This window comes from Pagrus major, chromosome 21, assembly GCF_040436345.1.
Source record: "Pagrus major chromosome 21, Pma_NU_1.0".
NCBI lineage: Eukaryota > Metazoa > Chordata > Actinopteri > Spariformes > Sparidae > Pagrus > Pagrus major.
This window is the reverse complement of record NC_133235.1, coordinates 18,619,263-18,643,451: the sequence shown is the minus strand read 5'-3', so window position 1 is coordinate 18,643,451 and position 24,189 is coordinate 18,619,263. Positions and strand designations below refer to the sequence as shown.

At 39.4% G+C, this 24,189-nt stretch overlaps 2 protein-coding genes across 2 annotated transcripts in view; both read right to left on the bottom strand.

Annotated features, from left to right (window-relative positions):
• The window catches only part of pde1cb (phosphodiesterase 1C, calmodulin-dependent b), a 110,481-nt gene extending 96,492 nt beyond the window's left edge, over positions 1-13,989 (bottom strand). The window contains exon 1 of the mRNA XM_073491469.1: positions 13,425-13,989. Within this exon, the coding sequence (XP_073347570.1) occupies positions 13,425-13,686 (262 nt within the window). The 5' untranslated portion in view covers positions 13,687-13,989. The remainder of the gene's footprint in view (positions 1-13,424) is intronic.
• Positions 13,990-16,169: 2,180 nt separating this feature from the next.
• Positions 16,170-23,037, bottom strand: LOC141016836 (vimentin-like). The gene is made up of 9 exons (XM_073491396.1): positions 22,481-23,037; positions 22,020-22,080; positions 19,039-19,134; positions 18,605-18,769; positions 17,447-17,572; positions 17,017-17,237; positions 16,884-16,927; positions 16,707-16,792; positions 16,170-16,602 (listed from the first exon to the last, which is right to left on the bottom strand). The coding sequence occupies exons 1-9, from the start codon at positions 23,005-23,007 to the stop codon at positions 16,561-16,563; spliced, it is 1,368 nt and encodes a 455-aa protein (XP_073347497.1). The 5' UTR covers positions 23,008-23,037; the 3' UTR covers positions 16,170-16,560.
• Positions 23,038-24,189: the final 1,152 nt, after the last annotated feature.

The following is a 24,189-nucleotide window of genomic DNA, read 5'->3' as shown; positions in this document are numbered from 1 at the left end:
TTTAACATAAAAATATATGTCATGTAGTCATGTAGCTTGAATAAAGTCCACAATATGATTAAAAATATAAGAGATAAACAGTCTATTCACATGTCTCCAGCCCTGCTGCATCCAGCATGAGAGCATAATTGGAATTCAATATTGAATTGACATTCTGTATCTGTGGGTTGAAACTTACAACCTTGTTGGATTTCTGGTCTCGACCCTGTGATGTCGCAGCAGGTGTTTACTGTCAGCTCTGGCAAAGCCCCTGCTGTTACAACACTGATTGGGGTGTGGCAAAAAGGGCACAGAGACTTTTCTACCTTATGTGATTTAAAAATACCCTTGAAAGCAAAAGCAAAATGTACATGTTATCAGTCTCTATATTTCAAAATGTTTTCCTGAGAGCTTCAGGGTAAAAGTTTTAAGCAAACTTGCGTTTTACTATGATTACCAAACAAGACAGCACAAGTTGAACACAGCGCATTCTGTTTACGGTCACACTTGAGACATCAACATGACTGAATACACAACAAGAATTTCTCATAAACTAGGACACAGTTCCTCTATAGTCTCCCGTACAGAACATCTGCATCGCTCTGTTTCTAACACTGTTTCAACACCTGCTCCTGAGAGTTTTCACAAGCACCGCAACAAAAAACAAGTGGCACATAAGTTCATCAACACTCCGGTTGTCAAGACAATAGAATGAATTCAAGGTGACGTCAGCAGCACACAGCTTTACTCTGAACCCTCCTGTTTCCATGGTGTAGTTGCATTACAGAGGCAAGCATCAACTTCAGTAGAGTGGACTAATGTGGCGAGTTGTGCAGAGAGGCTGAAATGTGATGCGTTTAATGATGTCACAGTGTCAGTGCCTAATGCCTCATTGCTCTGCCTAACGCACACATGCATTCTGCTCCTGTCGCACACACTTTTGTACATCTAGCTCATATGCAAAGACTTAACCTTTCCCCCCCGCTCTGCCTACCCAGCAAATTCTTACCGATGGTGATGTTGAAGCCGTCAATACTGAAGGTGGCACTCCGACCCTTCCTAAATCGATGCTTCTTGGAGTTAGCTTCCATCGCTTTGGCACCCTCCGGTCACCCTTGCACCTTTTAATCTTTTTTAAAAGCCTCTCGTCAGTTGCAGTGTCTTGCTTCAGTTTCGTTAAGGGAGAAAAAGAAATGTAGTCTTCCGACTCCGGTTACTGCTGAGTGCTGGTGGAGAACTGTCAAACTCACCGCTCCTCGTTACAGACACCGAGCTGGAGCGTTTCTCTCAAGTCCTTTTCCGCCCCCTTGTCTTTGTTGTACATATCTTTTCTTTCCCTCTCTCCGTTTCTCACACCTCAACAAGCTCATTTCAAGGAGCTTATGGCTCTTGATTTGTTTTTCTTCTCTCTTTCTCCCTCCACCCCTCCCTCCCCGCTTTCTCTCCTCGTCTCTCTTCCCCAAGAGGTACAGTAGGTGTGTGTGGTGGGTGGCAGTGGTGGTGTTGGTGTTGGATGGGAGGATAGGACATCTCTAGAGGTCTTTAAATGAACATGACTCCTCCTACTGCCAAGAATTTATAGAAAAAGCAGTGCAGGCTCAGAGTTGGTACAGCATAGGCACAGTAATCTGCATTAGTTTTGCTCACATGCACTAAAACATGCAAAAATTGACTCCAAAATCATATTCTGTCACATGTGCATCGATGCATGAGCACTGAGAGAGAGGAAAAGGTGGAAAGAAAGATAGCGAGAGTGATTACGTGTATTGAGTCAAAACTAGTCGTTAAATCAATGACCACTGCTCTTGCATCTTGCAGGAGTTATTTACACAGGCACAGGAGGATGAAGCCCATTAGCAGCATACACATTGTTCTGTTTCTTTTGAAAGCAAAGGTTCCCAGTTGGTTAAATTTTTAAGAGTGCACAAACTGCCTTAATCTTTTTAAAATTATTTCCATTTAAATGCATGTTCATCACTTCAAATGACACAAGAGCAAGGACACTGCTTTTTTTCATCATTTGCTAATTTAAACTGCCTTTCCTTCACCCAATACACATCTCCTCACCTCTGCACGTACACACACATATCTGCACATACCAGATCAACAAAGGATAAAAAGCTCCCCTTATTAGCACCATCTGACATTTAGCTACGGAATTTTTTTTTGTGTTTCATTTTCCCCCTTGATTAGTGTCTGTGAGTGCTCTTTATGAAGGCTTCTGGCTTGTTCTCACACCACCTCTTGAATTCAATAGATGTGCACATAACAGCACGCGCAAAGACCAAAAGACATAATATTTTTTAATTTATGTACAAGTCACGAGTGCGCTTCTACTGTAGGCAGTTTAATTCCCTGTTTGTTTTGCTCACAAGAAAACCAAATCTCTTTGGCTCTTTCTGCCTTTTGCAGAATCACTCGTACTTTAATATAATATTGGCCTAAGTATGTCCTTTGTGTATGATCCTCTCTTATTCCACTCTGTTTTTTCTTTGAGCAGTTTTCTAACAGCCACTGTCAGTTATGTAATTTACATTCAACATGTATTAGTTGATACAGATAATCTCTCAAAAGAAATATCTGACATGGTTAATATTATCATTATTATGGGTAAATGTAACATTCATGCGTGTAATTAGAAAAACAAAAACCCTCCTTTACTTGTTTTTTTTTAAATGAGATTAAGAGTTATCTTTCTACTTTACATATACTAACTGATCCACACCAGCAAATACAAAAAACACATCAAGCTATATCTCAATTTCTTCTGTTTTGGCGAAGAAAATGTGTTTTTTATCTATTAATTCAATTATTTTTTGGTCATCTGGCTGTTTTGTTTATTGGGTCTCAATCTGTAAATGATTTATAATGAAATGGTTAATTTTAGTTTTTTGCTTAATTCTTAAGTTGAAACTTGATCTGCTCACTCCGGAAGTGTAAACTTATTTTATTCAAACTTACTTCTTGGAACTTTTGACTGGTTATGAAATAGTCTCAATTTAGTACTAACGCCAAATGAGACCATCAGTGAGAAGACTGGCTATTTTTATATAATTACTCTTAATGCCTCTTGCTCTTTTTGTTAATGGCGGAGAGAGGAGGATTAATTGAGGTGTCCCACTGTGTGTAGAAAAAAGACGCTCTGTAGTCTGGTGGTACGACAGCGGATACAGCAACAGAACAACTGACGTTAACGTAAAATGTATTTATTTATGTTGGCCTTGGTACCAAGTTATGATTTTTTCTTATAAAGATAAAAAATATCAATGTTGATAACTTAAACTTTAGCTCAACAAAATGTCTCCTACTGAGCGACCAAATCTGTTAGCTGTAGCATTACATGTAACCTAGGTGTCTGAACGGCATTCAGGCAAGTTTTCTTTGTTCCACCATCGTCATGTTAATTAGAAATCTTACATTGTCACAACTAGATATATTACCCCATAGAAAAATAGTATTAAAAATAATATGTTCCGCCTTATTTTGACTGGCTTCCAAAACAAATGCAAGTGTTTAAGATCTTTCGCACAGGATGCGGTGGTGGTCATGCTGCTTTTTGACCACAGGGTTCGCCAGAATCAACAGAAATTTAAGGGTCCATTAAGCTGCTTTAATAATATTTACCTGTTTATGTTTATGGGTTTATTTTTGTTTATAGTTGCTGTAGCCTTGCTGTTGTTTAATTTAAGTTCTTGTTCTACAGGCAACTTTTCTGACCTGGATTTTGTATCAAAAGGTCACATTTTTAAAAATATAGAATTTACTTCATTGGCATGTAATAAAATCTAAGCAATGTGATAACAAGGACAGGGGACTCTGACACATTAACATGTCCCCAATTTAATCAACAGTTCGTACGTGATGTCTGTGTGACTACAAATCCCAGTGGCACACCCACTTCAGAAATCTGCATCTGCAATCATACTCCGGTGAGTGATCAAACATTGAAATTAGTGTGTAATCTCAAAGGATGATTGCTCACCAGTTATTAAGAAATCATTGATCTGTCAAACAAAGAAAAATAACAAACAAATAAAGACATTCAGAGTAGAACTATATACAGTAATCAACGCATTATTTTAAGTGATGGAGTTAAGAGATCTGAGGAAATGGAAATCGATCACTATCCGGAGATTTATCCAATTAAAACACAGCCAGTTTGAGCCACTCAGTGCAGTTATAGCGGACACATTATACACTTGTTAGATAATTACACTCCATCTCATTTTGTTTTGCGAGCTACAGTAAGAGCTCTTTGTCCTCTCCTTCTCCTGTCACCTTGCTCTGCCCAGCCTTCAATTCACACTCTATGTAGCAATTTGTGAGGATCCTAATTTTGCAACACTCTCACTGTGCAGCATCAAGTGCTCGAGGGTAGCTTTTATGTTAATGGCAGCATGTGTGGGAATATGCAAACTTTTATTATTCTTTCCCTTTGTCAGCAGACTCCCAGGTAACCAATTGTTTGAAAGGCTAAAACTGGTCACAATGTGCCTTTTAAGCCGTTGTTGCTACATTTAAATATGAATAGCCTATTGAGGCCACAGTTGTGTCAATATGATTATTGGTATCATCATATTACTACACAGTCCTGGCACCAATATTAAATTCATTCTTGAATAGTGAGTCTAAAAGAATGTGTGTAATTACCTAGGACGTTAATTGAGGAGTAGGAGGGTGCTAAAGGTCAGGATTTTCTTTGAGCATTTATTCCATGAGAGTAGGTGTTTTAGTGTCTATATCAATGTCGAAGTTTGCTGCAGTGTGTCCAAAGCTTCCTGTTAAATGTATTTTGGGGTCATAGACAGAGAGGAGATTACATAATGCACTTACCTGAAGTACTGTGCTTCTGCTTTTTATTTTCATGAGGCCACATGTTCCTGCAACTTTATATATTACCTTGTAAACGGTGGCAGTGCAGGCTTTACCGAGCGCATTCTGTTAAAAGCTTCAATAGGTACTAATGTAAGGATGGTGGAGGCGTTTGGCAGTTTGCCAGTTTGTCTATTCAACACTAGTCAACAGCAAGATTTTTATATTTATGGACAGTGGAGGATGAATCATAATGTCTATAACACATTCGCTCTCCTCAAGGGCCACCAAGAGGTTAAGGTTTTCACCTGTGCACAGTGTCTGAAATTAACTTTTAGACTCACCGGCTGACTGGAAGATGACAAAAACCATTACCTCTCACTGTAATCACGACTGTGTAGTCTTGCTCAATGTCCTACCCACACCACTATCTAACTGGTTACACATAACAAGTATTAGCCTATCAACACTAAAGGCTGACCTGTGGGGACAGTGGAGCTATGTGTCAAAAGGAAGCGAAAGAAGCAGGTATTGCCATAGTTTCAATAAACATCACAGCCTTATGATCTATTACGATGACAAGCATGTCCAGTTTCCGAGTTACACCACTGAAAATGCCCAAAGTTATAGCCAACGGGATTCCCCTCAACAGAGGCCCGATCATTATGCTTCAGAGTAAAACACAGCATGCTTCTTATCTCATTTTGATGCAACTCTGCATAGAGATTCCAGAAATTCACAATTTTTTGCAAGGTTTTTTTTATAATATATATATAAATTACTAGCGAGAAATGTATTGGTAATGTGTGAATGCCCTCTAGTGGACAGAACGTACACCAACCACATGTTGATAGTGGCACTGGAATCGCATAACCTTGTGTATACAGTCGATAGGTAGACTGATACTGATAACAGGCTTAATTTGAAAATTCAAATGGAATTTGAATGTTTAAAATAATAAGGAATGAAATTCAGGTAGTGGTAGAGAGGAACATTGACACCACTACAAAGTATGTACACTATCCATTTTGGATAGGCTACTGCATGAGAACTAACCGTAATGTATAGTGGTCCTGAGAAAGACACCATAAACAAGAGTTAAACCAAAGTTTGTAAAACTAAACTGGGATCACAGAGGTACAGACCAGCTGTTGGGTTTGTTTCATTGTCCCTCGTGCCAGGAAGAAACAAGGTATCATCAGTGCAACATTAATTCCCCATGGGAAGCACAACACAGTAATTAGTCTAGTAAATATACACATAAGAGTCCACAAGAGTATAACTTGACTCTTGTGGACTCTTCTGTTTATGAGCATAAACGAATGGTCCATTTCAGAATGTCGATTAACAGATAAAATAAATCTACAACAACTCTGGTAATCGAACATTCATTAATTGCATTTCTAAAGTATAAATGCCAAAAATTCACTGGTTGTTTTGTCTCAAAAATGAGTTTTCTCTAAAGTATTAGCCTCCGATAGGTATTAACTTCTGGTGTTTGTTTTGAGGAATAAGACATTTGAAAAATAATTCAATAAAATGATTAATTAATTAATTAATAGTGAAAATAATTATTCTTTATAATGATTAATCGCTGTTTAGTTTAAAAAAGTCAAATATGCAACAGTTGACAGTTAATTATAAAGTTTTGTTGGCAATACATTAGACATTTCACTCAGAAAGCTAGTTCAAAGGCTAGCTTCGGGGACAGCAAAACAATACAGAAACGTCGATTACAAGCCCAGTGACACGTGATGCAGTTGTAACACGTCATAATCAACACTAATATTGTTTTAAAACGACACTGAATCCAGCTGCAAGTGGTCAGTTTATTGCATGAACAATCACAAATCAACAATCAAACAGCTATAATAAAAAAATCATAACCGACAGACAGTACTCCAAGAAGAGCATTTGAGATTGTTAGTTCTTATTTATAAATATTAATTCTATTCATCAAATGAATTTTGTATGATCATCACATACGAGACTCAGGTTGTTTCAAACAAGATTACTTTAACAGATGTGTGGTGTATTTCATTTTCATGCTATCACACACTTTATTGAATGTTTAATTTTATGCTTTATTTCAGTTAGAATTATGTGTTTTCAATGCACTGTTTAATGTCTTACAGTTTTCAGTTTTAATGCGCTACCAATCTAATGAGAAAGGTGTGACTCTGGACTGCTGATACAGCATTACATCATACTGTAGATACCAAATGTGTCCCAAGAATTCAGGTTCACACCTGAAATGCGCAATATGTATGCATAATCGTTTGTATGCCAGAGCCAGAGGGAGCATGTTGCACAACAGCTCCTTTTGAGAGGTGTATCCTATGCTCATACATCTGTTGAGGCTTGTCAAGATCCATTTTCTTCAAGGGTCAATACTCGAGCGACATCACTGTCACTAGGCAACGGGAAGACCTTTCAGACATGTATTGCATACATTACACTGAGGATGCCAAGGGGTTAAAATATCAAATAGCACTCATTACACTGGGGTGTTTTTTTATGGAATGTAAAGATGATTTCACTATTTTGTTTTTTTAGCGTCTGTTTTCCTCACTTACATCTGTGCAGACAGTTTTTGATGAAAAACTGCAAAAGACACAGAACTCATTCAGTTCTGATGAGATTTTTGCAAAAGTTACAACTGCTCCTTTAAATGTATCTCAATTTTTTTCTACTGTTTTTGAAATAAACTTGAGCTGTTTTTTAACAAACCGATGCTTCAGTGGATTGTTGGCACAAAAACACACCTGCTTGCTTTCGCTGTACATCCATTGAGTATCGCTCAACCTTTGATCTGGTCATCAAACACCAGGACAGGCCATTACCAACAGACATTAATTATTTGTGAAGATAAAGGGGAGGACTAACTTGGGGGTCTGAAATAGCCTCTAGCACCAAATTCATCCCAATTCTCCAACAGTCCAATTTTATTTGTGGTAAAGTAATCATCCAGTCCAATAAATCAACACATTTAAATTATATGTTTACACTCAGATAAATAAAATATATCAATTATGAAAATCACTACAATAACTAAACTAACTGGATTATAGTCCTACACGTTCCTTTCGGCGACATTTTGCCGTCATTTGATTGTGTAAATCATTCTGACGTAAGAACAGTTTTGGGGCTTTCTGATTGTGTAATCTGTCCCAGCAGCACAAAAGGATTCAAGACAACAACGACGCAATCAGACAGAAAAACAAGCTCATTAGAGGTCTCCCCTAGACTGTGGAACGATACACACTTTGTCAGTCCCCACACCACTGTCACCACAGTGACACAGCCATGTAATTAAGACACAGAGGGTGTCAGGGAGCTTGCCTTTTCCCCTGCTAAATACTCATTAGAGGCACCTTTAAGGGTAATGTTAGCCTGTGTTGGAAACCTGAGGGAAATGAGCTGACAAAACCGAGAGCTACATGAACTGTCATCTGAATCCGGCTGCACCGAGACCCTGAAGGAAAACGAGGGGAAAAAAAGTCTGGAGCTATATAGCGGACAAGTTTAGCTAATGATTTTTTCACCAGCATGGTTCCAGATCAAAGAGGCAAAAGCAGTTGGGTGAGTATTAGGTCAGCAGGGCAAACAAATGTAAACCTTTTGATTAGAACACAGCGCAGACATCCTCCCAACAGACCAAAGTCACTAATCTGCAATATGTGGAAACCAGTTCTGCTCTTTTTATCCATCTGTCACACATGTAGTGCTAAGAGACAAAACAGACTGGGCGAATTATTACACTGGTCACACAGGCCACACAGCTCAGACACCAGGGCTAAACACTTTCCATGGGTGTTGATTAGAAAACAAGACCTAATTCAGTAAATCATGCGCTCTGTTGCCATTTTTCCATAGTTAAATGCATATAAAAAGACAGTAATATCTTTAACTACATATAGCTTCTATGCGAAATAGCTCATCCATCAGCTCTTACAAACAAAACTTATTCTCGCACAAATGTTCATACGCAGGTCTTCTGAAATATAATTAACATTTAACAATTCTGGCTCAACACTGGAAGCATATTTTTCAGATACATTTAGACATATTTGCTGATTCTGAGTTTAAAAATAATAAATTGCATGACAGCAAAAACCAGTACAACCAAGTACAAGTGATTTTCAGCTGCTTATTCCTACAGTAATTGCTTAATAATGGCAACTAAGACAACTTATTTATAAGGTATAGTTAAGACAAAACAACCCAGTTAAAGGTGCTCAGGGTTATCTTGTAAACAGACAAAGATGATTTAAAGCAGCAAAACATGAGAGAAACGTAGTTGATTGTTGAGTCGTCAAATACTGATGCTTTGGGATGTGGCTCAGGTCCGCCGCCAACCCAAAGCGTTAGTGTACAGATATATATGCGTCGCGATATCTTTATTTTAACTCAAGTATAACTTTTGTCGATTGACTGATTTTGACGTGAAGCTGGGGGTTCCAGGGAGTGAACCAATGTCCCAGTAGTACACAATTGCAAACCCCCAAACACAATTAAGTCATTTGTCAGGTCATATGAGCATAATTCACATGACACAGGGTCACCAAAATCTACACTAAACACAGACTAGAGTTTCTTTTTCTTGGTTCCTTATTTAAGCCTCCTCACTTCCTTTACCTGCATCTATAGGTCCTTCTACCACTGTGAGGCAGAGATGAGAGCATGAGAGGTGAAAAGAAACGAATAGATGGAAAACATATTTGCCATGTGGGACACACTTGCTGGATCCAGTGTCATTTTAAATTGACATCAATAACTTATGACATGTGTCACAGCTGCATCCCATGTCACTGGGCTTGTAATGGATTGTCCTGTATTGTTTTCTTTTCTCACAGCTTGGTTTTAGTTCTTGGTCATGATAAAATAATAGGTTTGTTGTATTATAAAACTTTGAACACATTAATCATTCGTTGATTTGTGTTGCCTCTGTACTGTATTATGTTTTTGTAGTATCCAATTACAAAATAGATTTCCATCCAAGAAGCCAGCTGGTGCCACTTCATTTATTAATGAAGCATGCATGGTCATATAGTAGTAGACACAGTAGCAGTAATGTTAGTATACATTAGTGTCAGTGTGCCAATCCAAAAACATTAATCATCTATTATATTATATGAACACATTTATGAAGCATTCATGCATCATTTTCCACATTTTCCACAATGCTGGTGAAAATGTATACATGATGTTTCTTTCCGGAGGACTCATTAGTTATTAACTTTATTATGTTCTGAAAATGTTGGTAACAATTTACTTGATGTCTGTTTATTTAGCATGTATAAACGTAAGTGTCATTTAAGCATCTCATAAATGGTTTTTCACACACGATACTAGATTAAATGTTAGCAGATATTAGCGTTTACCTATGTAATGACTAAAACTCCTCCTGTGGGTATCCATGAGGCTGGGCTCCAGACTAACTTTTTATACTGGTTGCACTGGTGCCCCAGTACTTAATTTAGGTGCTCCCAATAAAAATGTATTAATAGTTTACAATCTATTCTCCAGAAAATGTGTTTATAGGCTAACATTTGTTAAAAGGCAATTGTCTATACACCCAGTGGGTGTTAAAAAAATACTTTTATACATTTTTTTAACCTGACTTGCTGAATATCAGGCGCACTGGTGCGACCAATGAAAATGTTTTGTTGTACTTGACAGATTTTTGGGGCATGTGCAACCAAATTAGTCGCACCCTGGGGTCCTGTGAGGTGAGGTTGGTGTATCGATGACTGACAATGGAATAAAACACAGTTGTAATAATGGAAAATATGTGTGCATAGAAGAAGATATCATCGCTGGAAAAATACTGTAAATTTATAAACACTTAAAAAATGTCCTTACATCTGCTCACAACTACCTTATAGTGTGTCATAACCCATGTATTAAATGTTAATATACTGCTTTTAAGTGTTAAATAGGTTGGCTTAAAGTGTTACCCAAATATTAAATCCTGTATATAGAATAAGTATTCTCTGGAAAATAAATTGAGCTTTTTGGAGAGTCTGTGTTTCTAAATAAAGACAGTTTCAGTATGCTGCTTACTGGCTTTACCTACTTAATTCATCATTAGAGTGTTATTTAATATTTCATTTCCAAACAAAAGTGTTTTTCCACTGCTCAATAAAACAGTGGCACATTGTGTGCATTTAGTAAATAAATCATAAATGTATACAGGAATAAGGAAATTGAAAGAAGTCTCACTGATTTCTTTCTCAAAAAATGTGTGACACTACAGTCTCAAACACAACTTTACTCCACTGTTTCTCATACAAAGGTGCTATGGATGGAAATACCATATAGTATGTCTAATATACGCCAAAAGCGTGACTCCAGCTCCTAGCACACCACAGGAAACTCCCTGAATGTGACCTAGTTCTTGTGCCAGTATTGCAATCAACAGCAGGGTAATTGCAGCTCTTCAACAACACTATTATTACAAAATCTCTCCAGTAGTTTATATTTACACCTGATTGTGAGGACTGACTGTAAGACACTTTCCATAAAGCTTCTGCTACACTGTTCATGTATTGTGGGTAGCTGAAACAGCCTTGACAGTTTAAAACAATCTATCTGTTTTAATTGTGTGGTCATGTGGTCTCATTTGGTATGGCAGCTCAGGCCAGAGCTACAATCCAAGGTTATTAGAGCTGACGTCAAACTGTTCTTTTTGTTTGAGAACTCAGCAGTAGTTAAGATCTCTACACCTCAGGGACTGTCTAACACTGAACACCCAGCAGGTAAGCTGATCGGGAGGAAAGTGTCTGCGTTTTGTTCTCAGGAGGAAGCAGATGAGTGTATAGTCAGAGGAGAGTCAGGGAGGGGAGACTCCTCAACACACAGGAACATCACTGGGGACAGGGGAGGAAACTCAACGGGAGTCTACACTGTCATACAGTCATGGAAACGCCACAGTACAGATGGTATTTTAGAAGGCAGCCAGGGAGAAGTATTTTCCTCTGGGACGGATATGTAGGGAGTTGGAACTGGAGGTGACAGGAGTGGTGAGAGTTCAAGATAAACAGGATGAACTGAAGGAAACACTGAGCAACACACAGGACAAAGCTAAAAAAAATTAAATATGTTTACCAAAATAAAGTGTTATAGTTAAAGGAGATTTCTACACGAGCTGCACAACAGATTCAATCAACAGATTATTTACTGTACACAAATTCATTGAAATGTGAACTGCTGGATAAACTTCATATCGTGTATTGTATCTCCCATAAAACAGAAATCATTTTAATATGTTACCTCATTTCTTGTGTGCTATCACCTGACAACTGTTGCTGATTAGCTAAAACTTTGCACCGTCTTTTTCCAATAAAAACAACATAAAACATCTTCCTAACACAGCAGTCTCTAGTGTGAATTTGTTAAAATCAATAGGACTGTAATTTGGTTTATTTCAGTCTGAGGGACAGGATACCACGAACATCAAAGAGATGCTTTGGTAGTGGAGATATGTTGCATTGAGGCTGGTCTTCAAAGAGCTCAGCATTCATTCAGTGAATACCTCTTTTTTTCCAGTAGCATATTCACAGTAATCCTCTGAAGTGACCAGTTGCTCTCATCTACAGATAAATCCATGAGCTGAACCACTGAGATGTGCAGCATAAAGTGACACAGCTGCTGTATTTGAGGCCAGGATGCTCACAAAAACTGGGAAATTTCCCTTTAATGAGAAAGTTCTTATGTAATTTGCTAAATTAACCCAGGGGGTGGCCGCTTAACACCATGAAAGCCTTCGTATAAAGAGTATGACCTTCAGTTGGGGCCAATTCAAACTAGTAAAAAGCCAGATGAACAGCCTGGGTTACACTGTAACTGAGTAACAAAGTACTCATGTGCTTCACTTATGTTCAGTTTACCTAAGGGGCACTATGTAGTTTTGGAGGAAAAAAGCAAACTCCGAATTTTAATATTTACAAGATTAACAAGCTAAGAATACAAACTCAGAAATATCTATCTTTTCCACAAGTGAATAAATAAGCTGTTCTGTTTGAAACTAGAAATTTGGCAGGAGCCCACAAATACAAACAAAGCAAAACAGTATGAAATTGTGTTTTCCTATAAAAGTTGCACAATGTAGTTTTGGGGAAGAAATTTTAATCAGAAGAGAAAGATCTTCATTGGATGTTTTATTTATGCCTAAACAAAATAAATTAAAAAAAACCTCTCTTTGGTTTCATGACTGAATAAACTGAATAAACAAACTGACCTTAAGGAAAACACAATTTCATACTGTTTTACTTTGGACCCTGCCACATTTCTAGCTTCAACTTGTTTATTCAGTTAAATATTTTAATCTCTTCTCCAAAGCTACATAGTGCCCCTTCAAGGTCAGTTTATTCAGCCTCGAAAACAAAGAATTTGTTGATTTAGTTTGTTTGGCATAAACAAAACAGTCAATGAATTTCATACTGTTTTACCTTGTTTATATGTGGCGGACCCTGCCACCTATCCAGCTTCAAACAGTGTTCTGAGGACCTTATATTCCTCTGAGAACAGCTCAGTTATGGAAAAGATGAATATTTCTCCCTTTGAATCTCTTCTCCAAAGCTACATAGTGCCCCTTTAAAGTGTGGACTTGAGTTTACTGTTCAACTCACCACTTTGATGAGCTTCGTCAGTCTTTTTCTTGGAAGTTTCTCGGCCTTTGTCTGAGTCTTGTCTGCTCAGGACCTCGGACAGAGACTGGCGGGAACTCTGCCTGCAGGTTTGGCTGGCGACGTTGAACCTTGCGCTCTTCTTCCTGGACCGGTCCGACTCCGGAGCGGAATGGCTCCTCTCCGGGTCATGGTTCTCCGGCTCTGAACCCACTTTCACCAACGCGTTTCTTGTCCTTGTTAGAGCAGAAGTCACCGAGCCCATCACCAAAAAAAAGGTTAAAAGCTTCAGTCGGAAACGGTTACTCTGAGTTTCATCTTTACTCGAACCTGTTGAAACTTGACTCCATTTTTGTTTGTGGTCTGTTCGCCAAAAACAACCAACAAAGCGCTGGGAAGACAACAAAAAAAAAGCACCCACCTCTGTCTCTCACAAACTGTTAGCTTGTAACTTCATTTTAAGCCACGTTGACCGAGATATCAAAATGAGAAGAAGCGAAAAACAGAGTTTAACCGGATCATGTCGGCATCCCCCTCCACTCGCGTTTCCTCCGGCAGACACGTCACATGGATGAAGTTGCTCTTGTCGACAAACACACTGATCTCTCGGGGCAGACCGGTGAAAACAAGCGACATTAATTAACTCGCAACCGTCCCGGGTTATTAAAATGAGCAGAATTACAGCTGCACTCACGTCAATGTGCCTAATATTGTTTGTTTTATAATCAAAATTAGCCAAGATTGTCCTACGTTAAAATCGCGTTTTTAACGTATGATGGGTCAGTTATCGCGAGATCTGACCTGGGTCAAATAAACAAATTCCAAATTGTGATTTAATGGAGCTTCTGGCTACTTGTGACAAAACGTATCCTGCTGTTCAGTAAATGAGCCACCACTGCAGGTGGTTCAATTAACATCGATCACCGACAGATGGCAGTCAAGTACAGCAGTATCTCAAGTGAATTCAGAGCAGAATCATTTGATTTGGGGATCAGTTTTTAATCAGCACTGCAATATTTTTCTGTCCCCTATAAACAAGCCAGGGATTCCCCCATTTATACTGACACTGACCAAAATGTCTGTTGTAACACTGCCACAGTAGATCTCACTGGCAACATCAATGATCTTGATCTTGACTCAAGATTTCTTTATTGTCAGTGTACCTAGGGACAATGAAACTTCTTTTGGCATTCTCTCTGTGGTAAAAATAAAATAAATAAAAGTAATAGAAAAAAGACTAACCCTAACCCAAAATTTTGTCAAGATTAATATGCTTTTTACTGAATGTCATCTTTGTTCAGTGGTGGAAGAAGTATTCATGCTCTTACTTACATAAGCGTAGCAATACAATAATGTAAAATAACTCAATTACAGAGTCCTGCATTCAACATATTAACCAAATATTAACCAAATAAATGAGTAAGCAGTATTATCTGCAAAATGCACTTAACGCACCAGAAGTAAGAAGTACTTGATGCATTATTTATGAACCAATCATACATATAACATGTGATATTATTCTGAAAAGTTACTATAGCTGTCAGATAAATGGAATGGAGTAAAAGGTAGACTATTTCACTCTGAAATGAAGTGGAGAAGAAGTATAAAGTTGCATAATATGGAAATTCTCAAGTAAAGTATCTCAAAAGTGTGTGTAGCTATAGTTCTTGAGTAAATGTACTGTTATCTTATCTAGATCTTATTATGCAACGTCAGTGTTACTACATTTTGGTTGAACTTTTGAAAAGATCATTGTGTAATGATGACATTTAATTTTGTCAAGCTCATTACAATTGATATTTACTGAATGAAGTGTCAAACATTCTTACCTCAATGTCAGTTTAATTCTGGGGTTTTCAGTCATGTCACGTATAATGAGCTTTATCATCAGACAGAGTTTGTGTGGTTGTCATGAACTTTTAAATGTTTGAATTTACCTAATGTCTGAACACTTACTCATCCTTGTTTGTTTGAAAGTTGAGCTTCAAAAGTTCACACCTGACCTCGGAAAGAGCAGCTGACAACACAATCTCATCTCAAGATCAAATCAGCAGCTGTAATTAAGCTTTAATGTATGTTTGTTCTTGTGTATATACGGATTTAAATACACTTTCTGTAATGAAACAAAAACTCAAAAATGGGGGTCCGTGGTCTAATTTGTTTCAGTTTATGGGTCTTTGATGTGAATTGGTCTGAGAACCACTGATTTATAGATACACCTGTAAAACCTAATGCAGTCCAATGCATAGATGTTGATTTCTCTTGGAATTTAATTCTTAGGGCCACGTTCACCGACGATGCTGTGCTGGATTGTATTAAATTGTGGTGTTTTTGATACTTTGTCTCTCCTGTGTATAAAAATACCATCACGCTAAGGGCAGCAGGGTGTGGTTAGCTGGGAAATCATCCTGAGAAGGAACTGGCCACACTTTAAAAGCATCAGTGAGGAGGTTTTAATATTTAATCCAACCTGAATCTACTCATTTCTTGTTCCAGTTCATTGTAATGATTTAAATACAGCAGGACAATTTAGTTTCCAAATCAGTTTTGTTTCTTGAAACATCTTTTGCATGATATGGTTTTATCTCATTGAGAAACATTGAAGACTCCACAATTTAATTACTTGGTTTTTTTTCTTTTTACCATTCTTGCATTGCTTAAAATGATACTAGTTTCCCCTTTTTTTTTATATGAGGAACTGTTTAACCTAATGCTACTAAAGTATTACAACTCGTGCACAGGATTGAATTATAGTCTCAATGTTTTATTGCTGCGTACAGGCAATTGTGACATCTTTAGCATACATTGTTTCCTGGAGTGTGCATGCTGTATTGATCAAAAATACTACTTTGGTTACAAAGAAAGATTTTTGTAGACCTCAATAAGGATTTCTATGTTGTGCTGATCTCATTATTGTGTCTAAACAAATGTGACAAAAGAGAATACTCTCAGCAGAGGAGAGGAAGCAAAATACAGTCTGTGTCAACTAACAGGCTTACTGGATCATCACATATAAAGGCACTTTTAGAAGCTGTTTGCTTTTTCGTGTGTTGTTGGTTTGTTTGCTTGCTTGAAGCCCCAGTGGATTGTGTTTCTTCATATTGCTTTTGTTGATTGTTTGGCAAAGACAACGACATTATCACTCCATGTCATCGTGGTTCTGGGTTGACTCGTTGATCACCTGAACGAGGATGTAGAGGACAGAGAAAGGGTGATGAGTCTGAGCTCAAAAGACCCGTCAGGAAATTACTTCATTGATTGGAAATCACTTGAAGTGGATTCTACCTGACCATCCCTAGTCTCAATGGTCTTGATGAGAACCTTCTTGGTTGTTGAGGTTTCAATATGAGGCTTGGAGTCCATCATTGTTTCTAAAAAAGAGAAACAGTGTGTTCTATTATTAGCGTGCAATATATTTATCACATTCCTGCTGTGAAATCAACATGCAGACTGTGATCCTACCTCTCAGGTTTAGAGATGAGAAGCTAGCCAGTGGGGTGGTGATTCTGAAAATGGAGACAGTAAAGGCCACATACTATGATCTGCATCTCTGCTGAATCACATGAATGCTCAGACAAAGGTCACCATGCGTTACCTGCTCTCCTCTCCTTCCAGCAGCTTCCTATAGGTCGCAATCTCGATGTCCAGGGCCATCTTGACATTTAGGAGATCCTGGTACTCCCGGAGGTGACGAGCCATCTCGTCCTTCATGTTGTGAATGTCCTCCTCCAGACGTCCTACGGTGTCCTGGTAACCGCCCGTCTCCAGGGAGAAGTTCTCCTCCATCTCTCTCATCTGGCGATCCAAGGACTCATTCTGGGACAGCAGTCAAGAGGGAACAAAATGACACTCAAGGCAGTGAATAAAAATAAAAGACAAGAGTGAGCTCTTTGCTGTGTCATCGTTCAAACAAATGCCTTGTTTTTGTGGCTTTTTGTGCTAGATTTGTTTGGCTCAAGCTATTTTTGGATTGGAAACATTGGGCTTTGTATTATTTACTTGTATGCTGCAGTGTGTATACTCACAGTTCCTTTGAGGGCATCCACCTCACAGGTAAGTGCCTGAACCTGACGTCTATAGTCATTGGCCTCTTGCTTGGCCACTCTCAAAGCATCATTATTCCTGGCCGCGGCTTCAGTGAGGTCAGCAAACTGGCAATCATAGCGACAAACATAGACAGAGGGAGAAAAATCAATTGTTCAATAAATGATGAGTCAGAGGTTGAGGGAGAGCGAATATGGCAGATAGTGTGAAGCGTGTAAGTTATGAAAGATGTGGCCACGGGGACTTGCAGACATGACGCCACACTTTGGTGGTTGAAGCAGTTTTAATGCTTGTTCAAGGTCATAAAGACAAAAAAAGATTCTAATGTACTGAGCTGCTTTTAGTATAAATGTCCAGAGGGAAATATTTTCTTGGCTGCTGAATGCTCGTTGATCTTTTTATTTTTTTAAGGGTTATAAGAAAAAGGAAGATTCTATTTTACTGCAGTTCTTATAGTACTTGGGCAGATGGTTTAATGCCTTTTAAAGAAAAAATAATAGCTGTAGTTAATTTTAACCAACACCAGCTGATTTTTCAGCCACATGGGGGCACTGGAAACATGCTCTAAACGCAACACTGACACATCATTACTTTTTAAGTTGATATAGTGAACTTATTAGCAAGCAGTTGTCAATTTGTTGCGACATTAGCATTCATTTGAAGTCGTGTTTCTGTCCACCTGAAATAAAGTCCGAAGGGAAATATTTTCTTAGCTGCTAAATGCTAAACTCTGTTCACAAGTTGTTGTTGCAGTTCGTGTACAGAGGGTGCACCCTCTCTTCTTGCTGACAGTAATTTGACACATACAAATTATTTTTAATGGCTTAATCTAAAGAGAAAAGACTATTGTTTCAAACAAATGTGATATTCAAAGTGATATAAATTTAAAGTTGCTGTAAGAGATATATTTTTATTAACTTAAGTGTTAAATAGCTCTATATTCCTACATTAACCGCTGTTATAGAGTGTTTGGTCAGTAACCCACAAACTCTCTCCTCCCCCCACTCATGCAGTAAAAGAGAAAAGACATTTTCTGGTATCCCTGCTGACTTTATCCAATCAGGACAGAGACCTGTCTGCTCATGAACACAGAGAGAGTAGACTTCTCCTGTTAGCTGTCATCAGTGGTAGATCTTTACCTTGGATTTGTACCATTCCTCAGACTCGTGGATGTTTTTGGAGGCCAGGTTCTCATACTGCAGGCGGACGTCCCTCAGAGCAGCTGTCAGGTCAGGTTTAGCCATCTCCATGTCCACCTGCACATGCTGCTGCTGCTGCATCTGACTCTGCAGCTCCAGCATTTCCTGCAATACAATCAATAGAACAGGCATGTACAAATACATTTTTGCCAACTCAGATGACATTCATTAGGGACATTATTACGAGTACGTCAGCGTAAAATTGTACTGAAGCATTGAACCCGACTGCTTTAGTCCTCAGTCTGGGCAGATTAACAAACACCTCAAATTATTTGGCCCACAATGCATGTAGTTTGCCTTTAGCTTGATAGGCAGTGCATGCACAGTGTTTTTTGAACTAGAGTCAGCTTTGGACACAAAAAGAGGAAGCTTACCTCATCATGCAGCTTCTTGAGGAAGTTGATTTCATCCTGGAGTGATTCTACCTTCCGCTCCAGGTCCAGTCTGGCGAGGGCAGCATTGTCCACATCCTGTGTTGTGACACCGACTCTTAATGAGGTGACTTGTGAAGGTGGCATGAATTATACATTATGTGTTTGCTGACATAGAAAAAACAAACGCTCTTTCACATGCTGCATAGGCACACTCACACAACGCCCACGTACACAAAGTGACCTATTGTGTAGCGAAGCAAGGGCACTCACGCATGCATCCAATAACAATCGAGTGTAGACACGTGACAAGTGTCCTTGCAGATGCCAATTAGGTGTTTTCTCGTGTTTTTCACGTGTCGTGTACACTGCAGCACCTTTTAAACCACAGTGCTTGAATACATCACGACACTTTAGAGGGAAATACATTGTACTTCACTACATTTCTTTATATCTATAGTCACTAATCACTTTTCATATAAAGATTTTACCATCAGAACATATGCTGAGCTCATACGATGCAGTGTTTTTTTAAAGAGCCTATTTGTGGCAAAAATTGTCTGTTTTGACAAATTCAAACATAAAGTACTAAAAAACAAAAATACAATATATCATTGGTAATATAATGCTCATAAAAAATTGTTTCAGCATAAAATGTGTTATTACTTGTGACACTTTAAAGGTGCAATATGTAATAATTGGCCACCTGAACTCATACTCAATACAACTAGGGGGCTGGGTAACCGCTAACTACCACATGCTAGTTGGCTCAGTTAGCCGTGCAGCTAGCGGTCCTGACTGACCAGGACTGGCTGGGGCTAGCTGGTTAGCATGATGACTTCAGTAGATATCTCTCGTAATGTTGCTTACCTTTACTTCTTACTTACTTTTATTTCTACTAGGGACATACAGATTATCGGCGTGGTCGATTATCAATCTCCGATAAAATGCATTTAAAAATTTGCTGCTTTGGATCTGTTGCAGCATCTCCTCTCTGTGTCTGTGGTCCCGCCCAAAACACAACATCTGATTGGTTTAATGCCACAAGTAATAGCCTATTAACACTGGATAATCTGAATCTGTAAAGTTCGCAAATAAATGTAGTGGTGTGGAAGGATAAAGTAGCATAAAATGGAAATACAAAAGCAAAAAAACCCAAAATTGTACTTGAGTAACTGTACTTATGCTGGTTATTCTAAAGTTTGACACTAAGATTAACATTTTTACTGCAAATGTAAATCGGCTCAAAATATAGATTATCAGTCTCCTTGATTACAAATAATCAGTATTGTTATCGCCCTGGTTAAACCATATGGGTTGATCGCTAACAGACACTTTTTGCGGCGATATTTTGACTTGTCGAAGCAGGTAAATAATAAATTAATGATGGCTGCATTCCATTTAGGTGAGGTATTTGAAGGGCTACGGTAATGTGCATGCTCACTCATTGTCATGACTTACTGGGACAGTTAATATAACCGAGCCAGCTTTAACGTCATTGGTCACACTTGTGCTCTTCCTGCCTTGACAAGTCAAAATGTGTGCTGTGAAAAGAGCCTATTTTTACCTTCTACTTGAGTAAAAGGATCTCACTACTTCCCTCAGCACTGCAGATCAGCTGCACAGAGTTTGCCAAATGGAGCCTTAAGCCCCTTACTGAACAATAAAAAAAAGCAAATGAAACTCTATAGTTGCACTTCTGTCTGTTTTTACCTCTGGGAGGAGAAAGGGTCCAATAATTTTAAGTGATTCTGTCCCTGTATAAGGGAGTTTGACTGAATAAAGTGGGCACTGCAGAAGCATTGTTCAAGAGACCCTTAATCCCTTTTGTTATTACCTAACTGCATTCTTAGCCTGAAAATCTCTACGGGTTCTTTTGGTAGAAATAGTTATTCCACTGGGAGCTCTGTTACCATGTGGTTTAAGAACTGTTAACATTTCATTCAACTGAATGAAGCGTAAGGCAAATGTTCTCTTCTGAACAAAAAACACTATAACGTAAGAATAGTGTAGCTGTAAAAACATCCGTCTCTATTCTATTCGATTCTTGCGTATGTGTGGCCGGTGGCACCACACCGCTGTGCTTTGTCAGGGCGTTGGCAGCCTGGTAATTGAGGTATCAGCAAATGAAGCAGCTTTGCGCCTGCTCTAATGCCACAAACAAAGTGTGCTATTCAGCAGGGTTTCCCAAACAGGCCCGAGGGTGGAGGAGTGACTGTCTGCCTGACTGAGCGGGAGCCGGCTGTGGACCCTGCATTGTTGTATGAGTGCCACCATGCCAACAGGGACTTCCTTCCTGTCATTCACATGGACGTGATTGGGTGATGTATTGATGGATCTTAAAAAGGAAATAACCACTGGGGAACTGAGGTTTATTGTTACATGTCTACTGCTATCCCATCAGCTCTTCCTTGTTCACCCAGTGATGGGCAACCATCTCTGACAAGCCCATAACGAGTGAGATTCTTCTGTGCTGATGCCCTCACCAGAACGAGACAGCCGGATCACATGGCGGCTTGTCTTTTCGCTCTGATAACCACATTGGGTCCACACTGTTGTCGCGTTTGTGTCCAGCTCATTCAGCGTGACCAGTCAGACTTAAAAAGATCTCCTCTCGTTGCAGGCCTGACTTAACAGCCACAACTTGGCCTTTTGTACCGGGCCGGGGTCAGTTCTGCTGCTCGACAGCTATTTCGGATCATGGATGGAAATTGCTGTTGTGCCATCAGAAAGAGAGCATTCCTGTGTCTGCAGCTCAGGAGTGATAATTAGATAGAGGGAGAACGGACAGTCACACCACAGAAGTGAGACTCATAGAGATAATGAAGGCTTATCTAATCTCTTTGACATCACTTGTTTCAGGTTTTAACCCCATATGGCAGGAGAGGTGTGGCAGAGGAAGGCTCTCTTTGCAAAATAACACAATTATAACAGATGTTAACATCGAAAAAAAAAAAAAGTTCAATACTTGAGTCATACTGTACCTGTCTGAAGCTCTGCATGTTGCTCTCAGCGTCCTCCCGCTGGGCTATTTCATCCTGCAACCTGCAAAGACAGACAAAAAGCAGGCACTTTATTTTTTATTTAGGCAGCCACTACTGGGACTCTTCCTCTTTAAAAGAAAAAAAAAAAAAACAGCCTTTTCTGCTTCCAAAAATGTCTGCCCTCTCCTGCCTCACTTCGACTTTACGCATGAAAGCATTTCAGGGAAGACTCGACTCAGACACAAAGCTGCAGCAGCACTTCAAGTTCAGGGTTTTGCGCAGTGGCTGGCGCATATTCATGAGGAGAAAGCGCATAAAGTCACATTGCATTCAGGTCAATATAACATGTTTATGATTAATAATCAGTCATGCACACGCTCGTGATAATTGATCTACTTTATAGGCCTGTAAAAGCTCTATCATCACACATTAGAGGACAGAAAGGGTGCCACGCCTCCTACTTCTCTCTCAGCCGGTCGATGTCTTCCGCCAGGTTGTCCCGGTAAACTTCCACCCGGGCCTTCTCGTTGGTGAGCTGGTCCACCTGGCGCCTCAGCTCCCGCATCTCGTCCTCGTACAGATCTCCGACCCGGGACGTGCCTTTGCCCCGCAGCTGCTCCAGCTCCGCCAGCAGGATCTTGTTCTGCTGCTCCAAGAAGCGGACCTTCTCGATGTAGCTGGCGAAGCGGTCGTTGAGCGACTGCATCTGCACCTTCTCATTGGTGCGGTTCGTCATGAACTCGGTGTTGATGGCGTCGGACAAGGAGAAGTCCAAGTTCTCGGAGGCCAGCCGGGGCATGGCCGCGCTGCTCCGGAGCCGCTGCGTCTTCGCTGCGTACACGGTGGGAGCCAGGGAGACGCTGTAGGTCGCCCGGGAGGAGCGCACCGGGATGGAGTACTGGCGGCTGGTGTAGGCGCTCCTGGTGGAGACTCTCTCCCCGCCGAACATCTTCCTGTAGGAGGAACTTGGAGTTGCTCTGTGAGACATCTTTCTTGTGGCTTAGCAGACAATCGCTCAGTGTTGCTCCTGTCCCGACTGTGCGCCTGGGAGGGCGTTCCCTGAACCGTTACTTATTTATAGTCTCCTCCTTATGCAAATGGTTCAACGGTGACTTGAGTGACACCTCGGTGATCCAATCAGAGAGCGGAACACGGGAAGGTTGTCTCTCGGGTCCAGAACAGATCCTGCGTCAAACTGGGCCCAAACTGTGTTGGTGTTGTGCTCAGTGAAGCAGTGGGTGACAGAGCAGGACCGTAGCCAGGATTTTAGAAATAGTGAGGTCATGCCCCTCCGACCCCCACCCCATCCATCAGGAACATTTTGAAGACTTTGGTATAAATCGATGCATTTCTCTGCATTTTTTTGACGAGACCGGTAATCGCTTAGGAAATAATATCAGTGCCAGCAGATAGATGAAAACTGGACTCAAATTCTGACAGAAGAAGAAGAAGATAAGTGGAAAATACAGCCAATTCTGACTTAAATTTATTAAACTTATTTCTATGCTGAGAAGAACTTATTAACCCGGGTAACACTTCATAATAACAATCATTAATAAAAGGCAAATTAATATTGATATCACTTGCAACTCTTTAATGGCCATCCAAATAATGTATACACGAACTACAGAGTATTTATTTATTTTATTTACCTTTCACGAAGTGTTGTAAACATCACTTGTAACTTTCCAGTAAACAATTGCTAATAAAGGCATTTCATTGCTTGTTAACAGTGAAATATCTATTCATTTTAAATATAATTTAAAAACTATTTCATATATAATTGTTTCTTTTAATGATATGATAGATATTATAAAGTCTTACCAAATATATATATATATGTATTAAGATATCAAAGACCCAAGAGAACACAACTTCAGTATCCTCAATGGTAGCTACAGCCCTGGGAAACAGTACTGAGAATCTGTATTCAAGTACAAGTACAGTTACATTACTGAAGTATTACTAAAATACAAGTGAAACTACTGGTATTAAAATGAAGTATGAGTAAAATTACAGACTAATTAAAGTAATCTGAGTAATTGTTTTAAGTTGCTTCCACCCCTGCAATATAGTGACAGTCGGTATGTTTAGTCACACCACAGATTATGATGCTCAGTCTTAAACCTCACTGTGCACAAGCCGAAATCACATTTGAGGTAATTACATT

Excerpts from the sequence above, each read along its gene's own strand:
- LOC141016836 (XM_073491396.1), bottom strand. The coding sequence starts at position 23,007 with ATGTCTCACAGAGCAACTCCAAGTTCCTCCTACAGGAAGATGTTCGGC. Across the intron at positions 19,135-22,019 it reads ACATGCAGAGCTTCAGACAG|GATGTGGACAATGCTGCCCT; the intron begins GTACAGTATGAC and ends GTCACAACACAG. Across the intron at positions 18,770-19,038 it reads TCAAGAAGCTGCATGATGAG|GAAATGCTGGAGCTGCAGAG; the intron begins GTAAGCTTCCTC and ends ATTGTATTGCAG.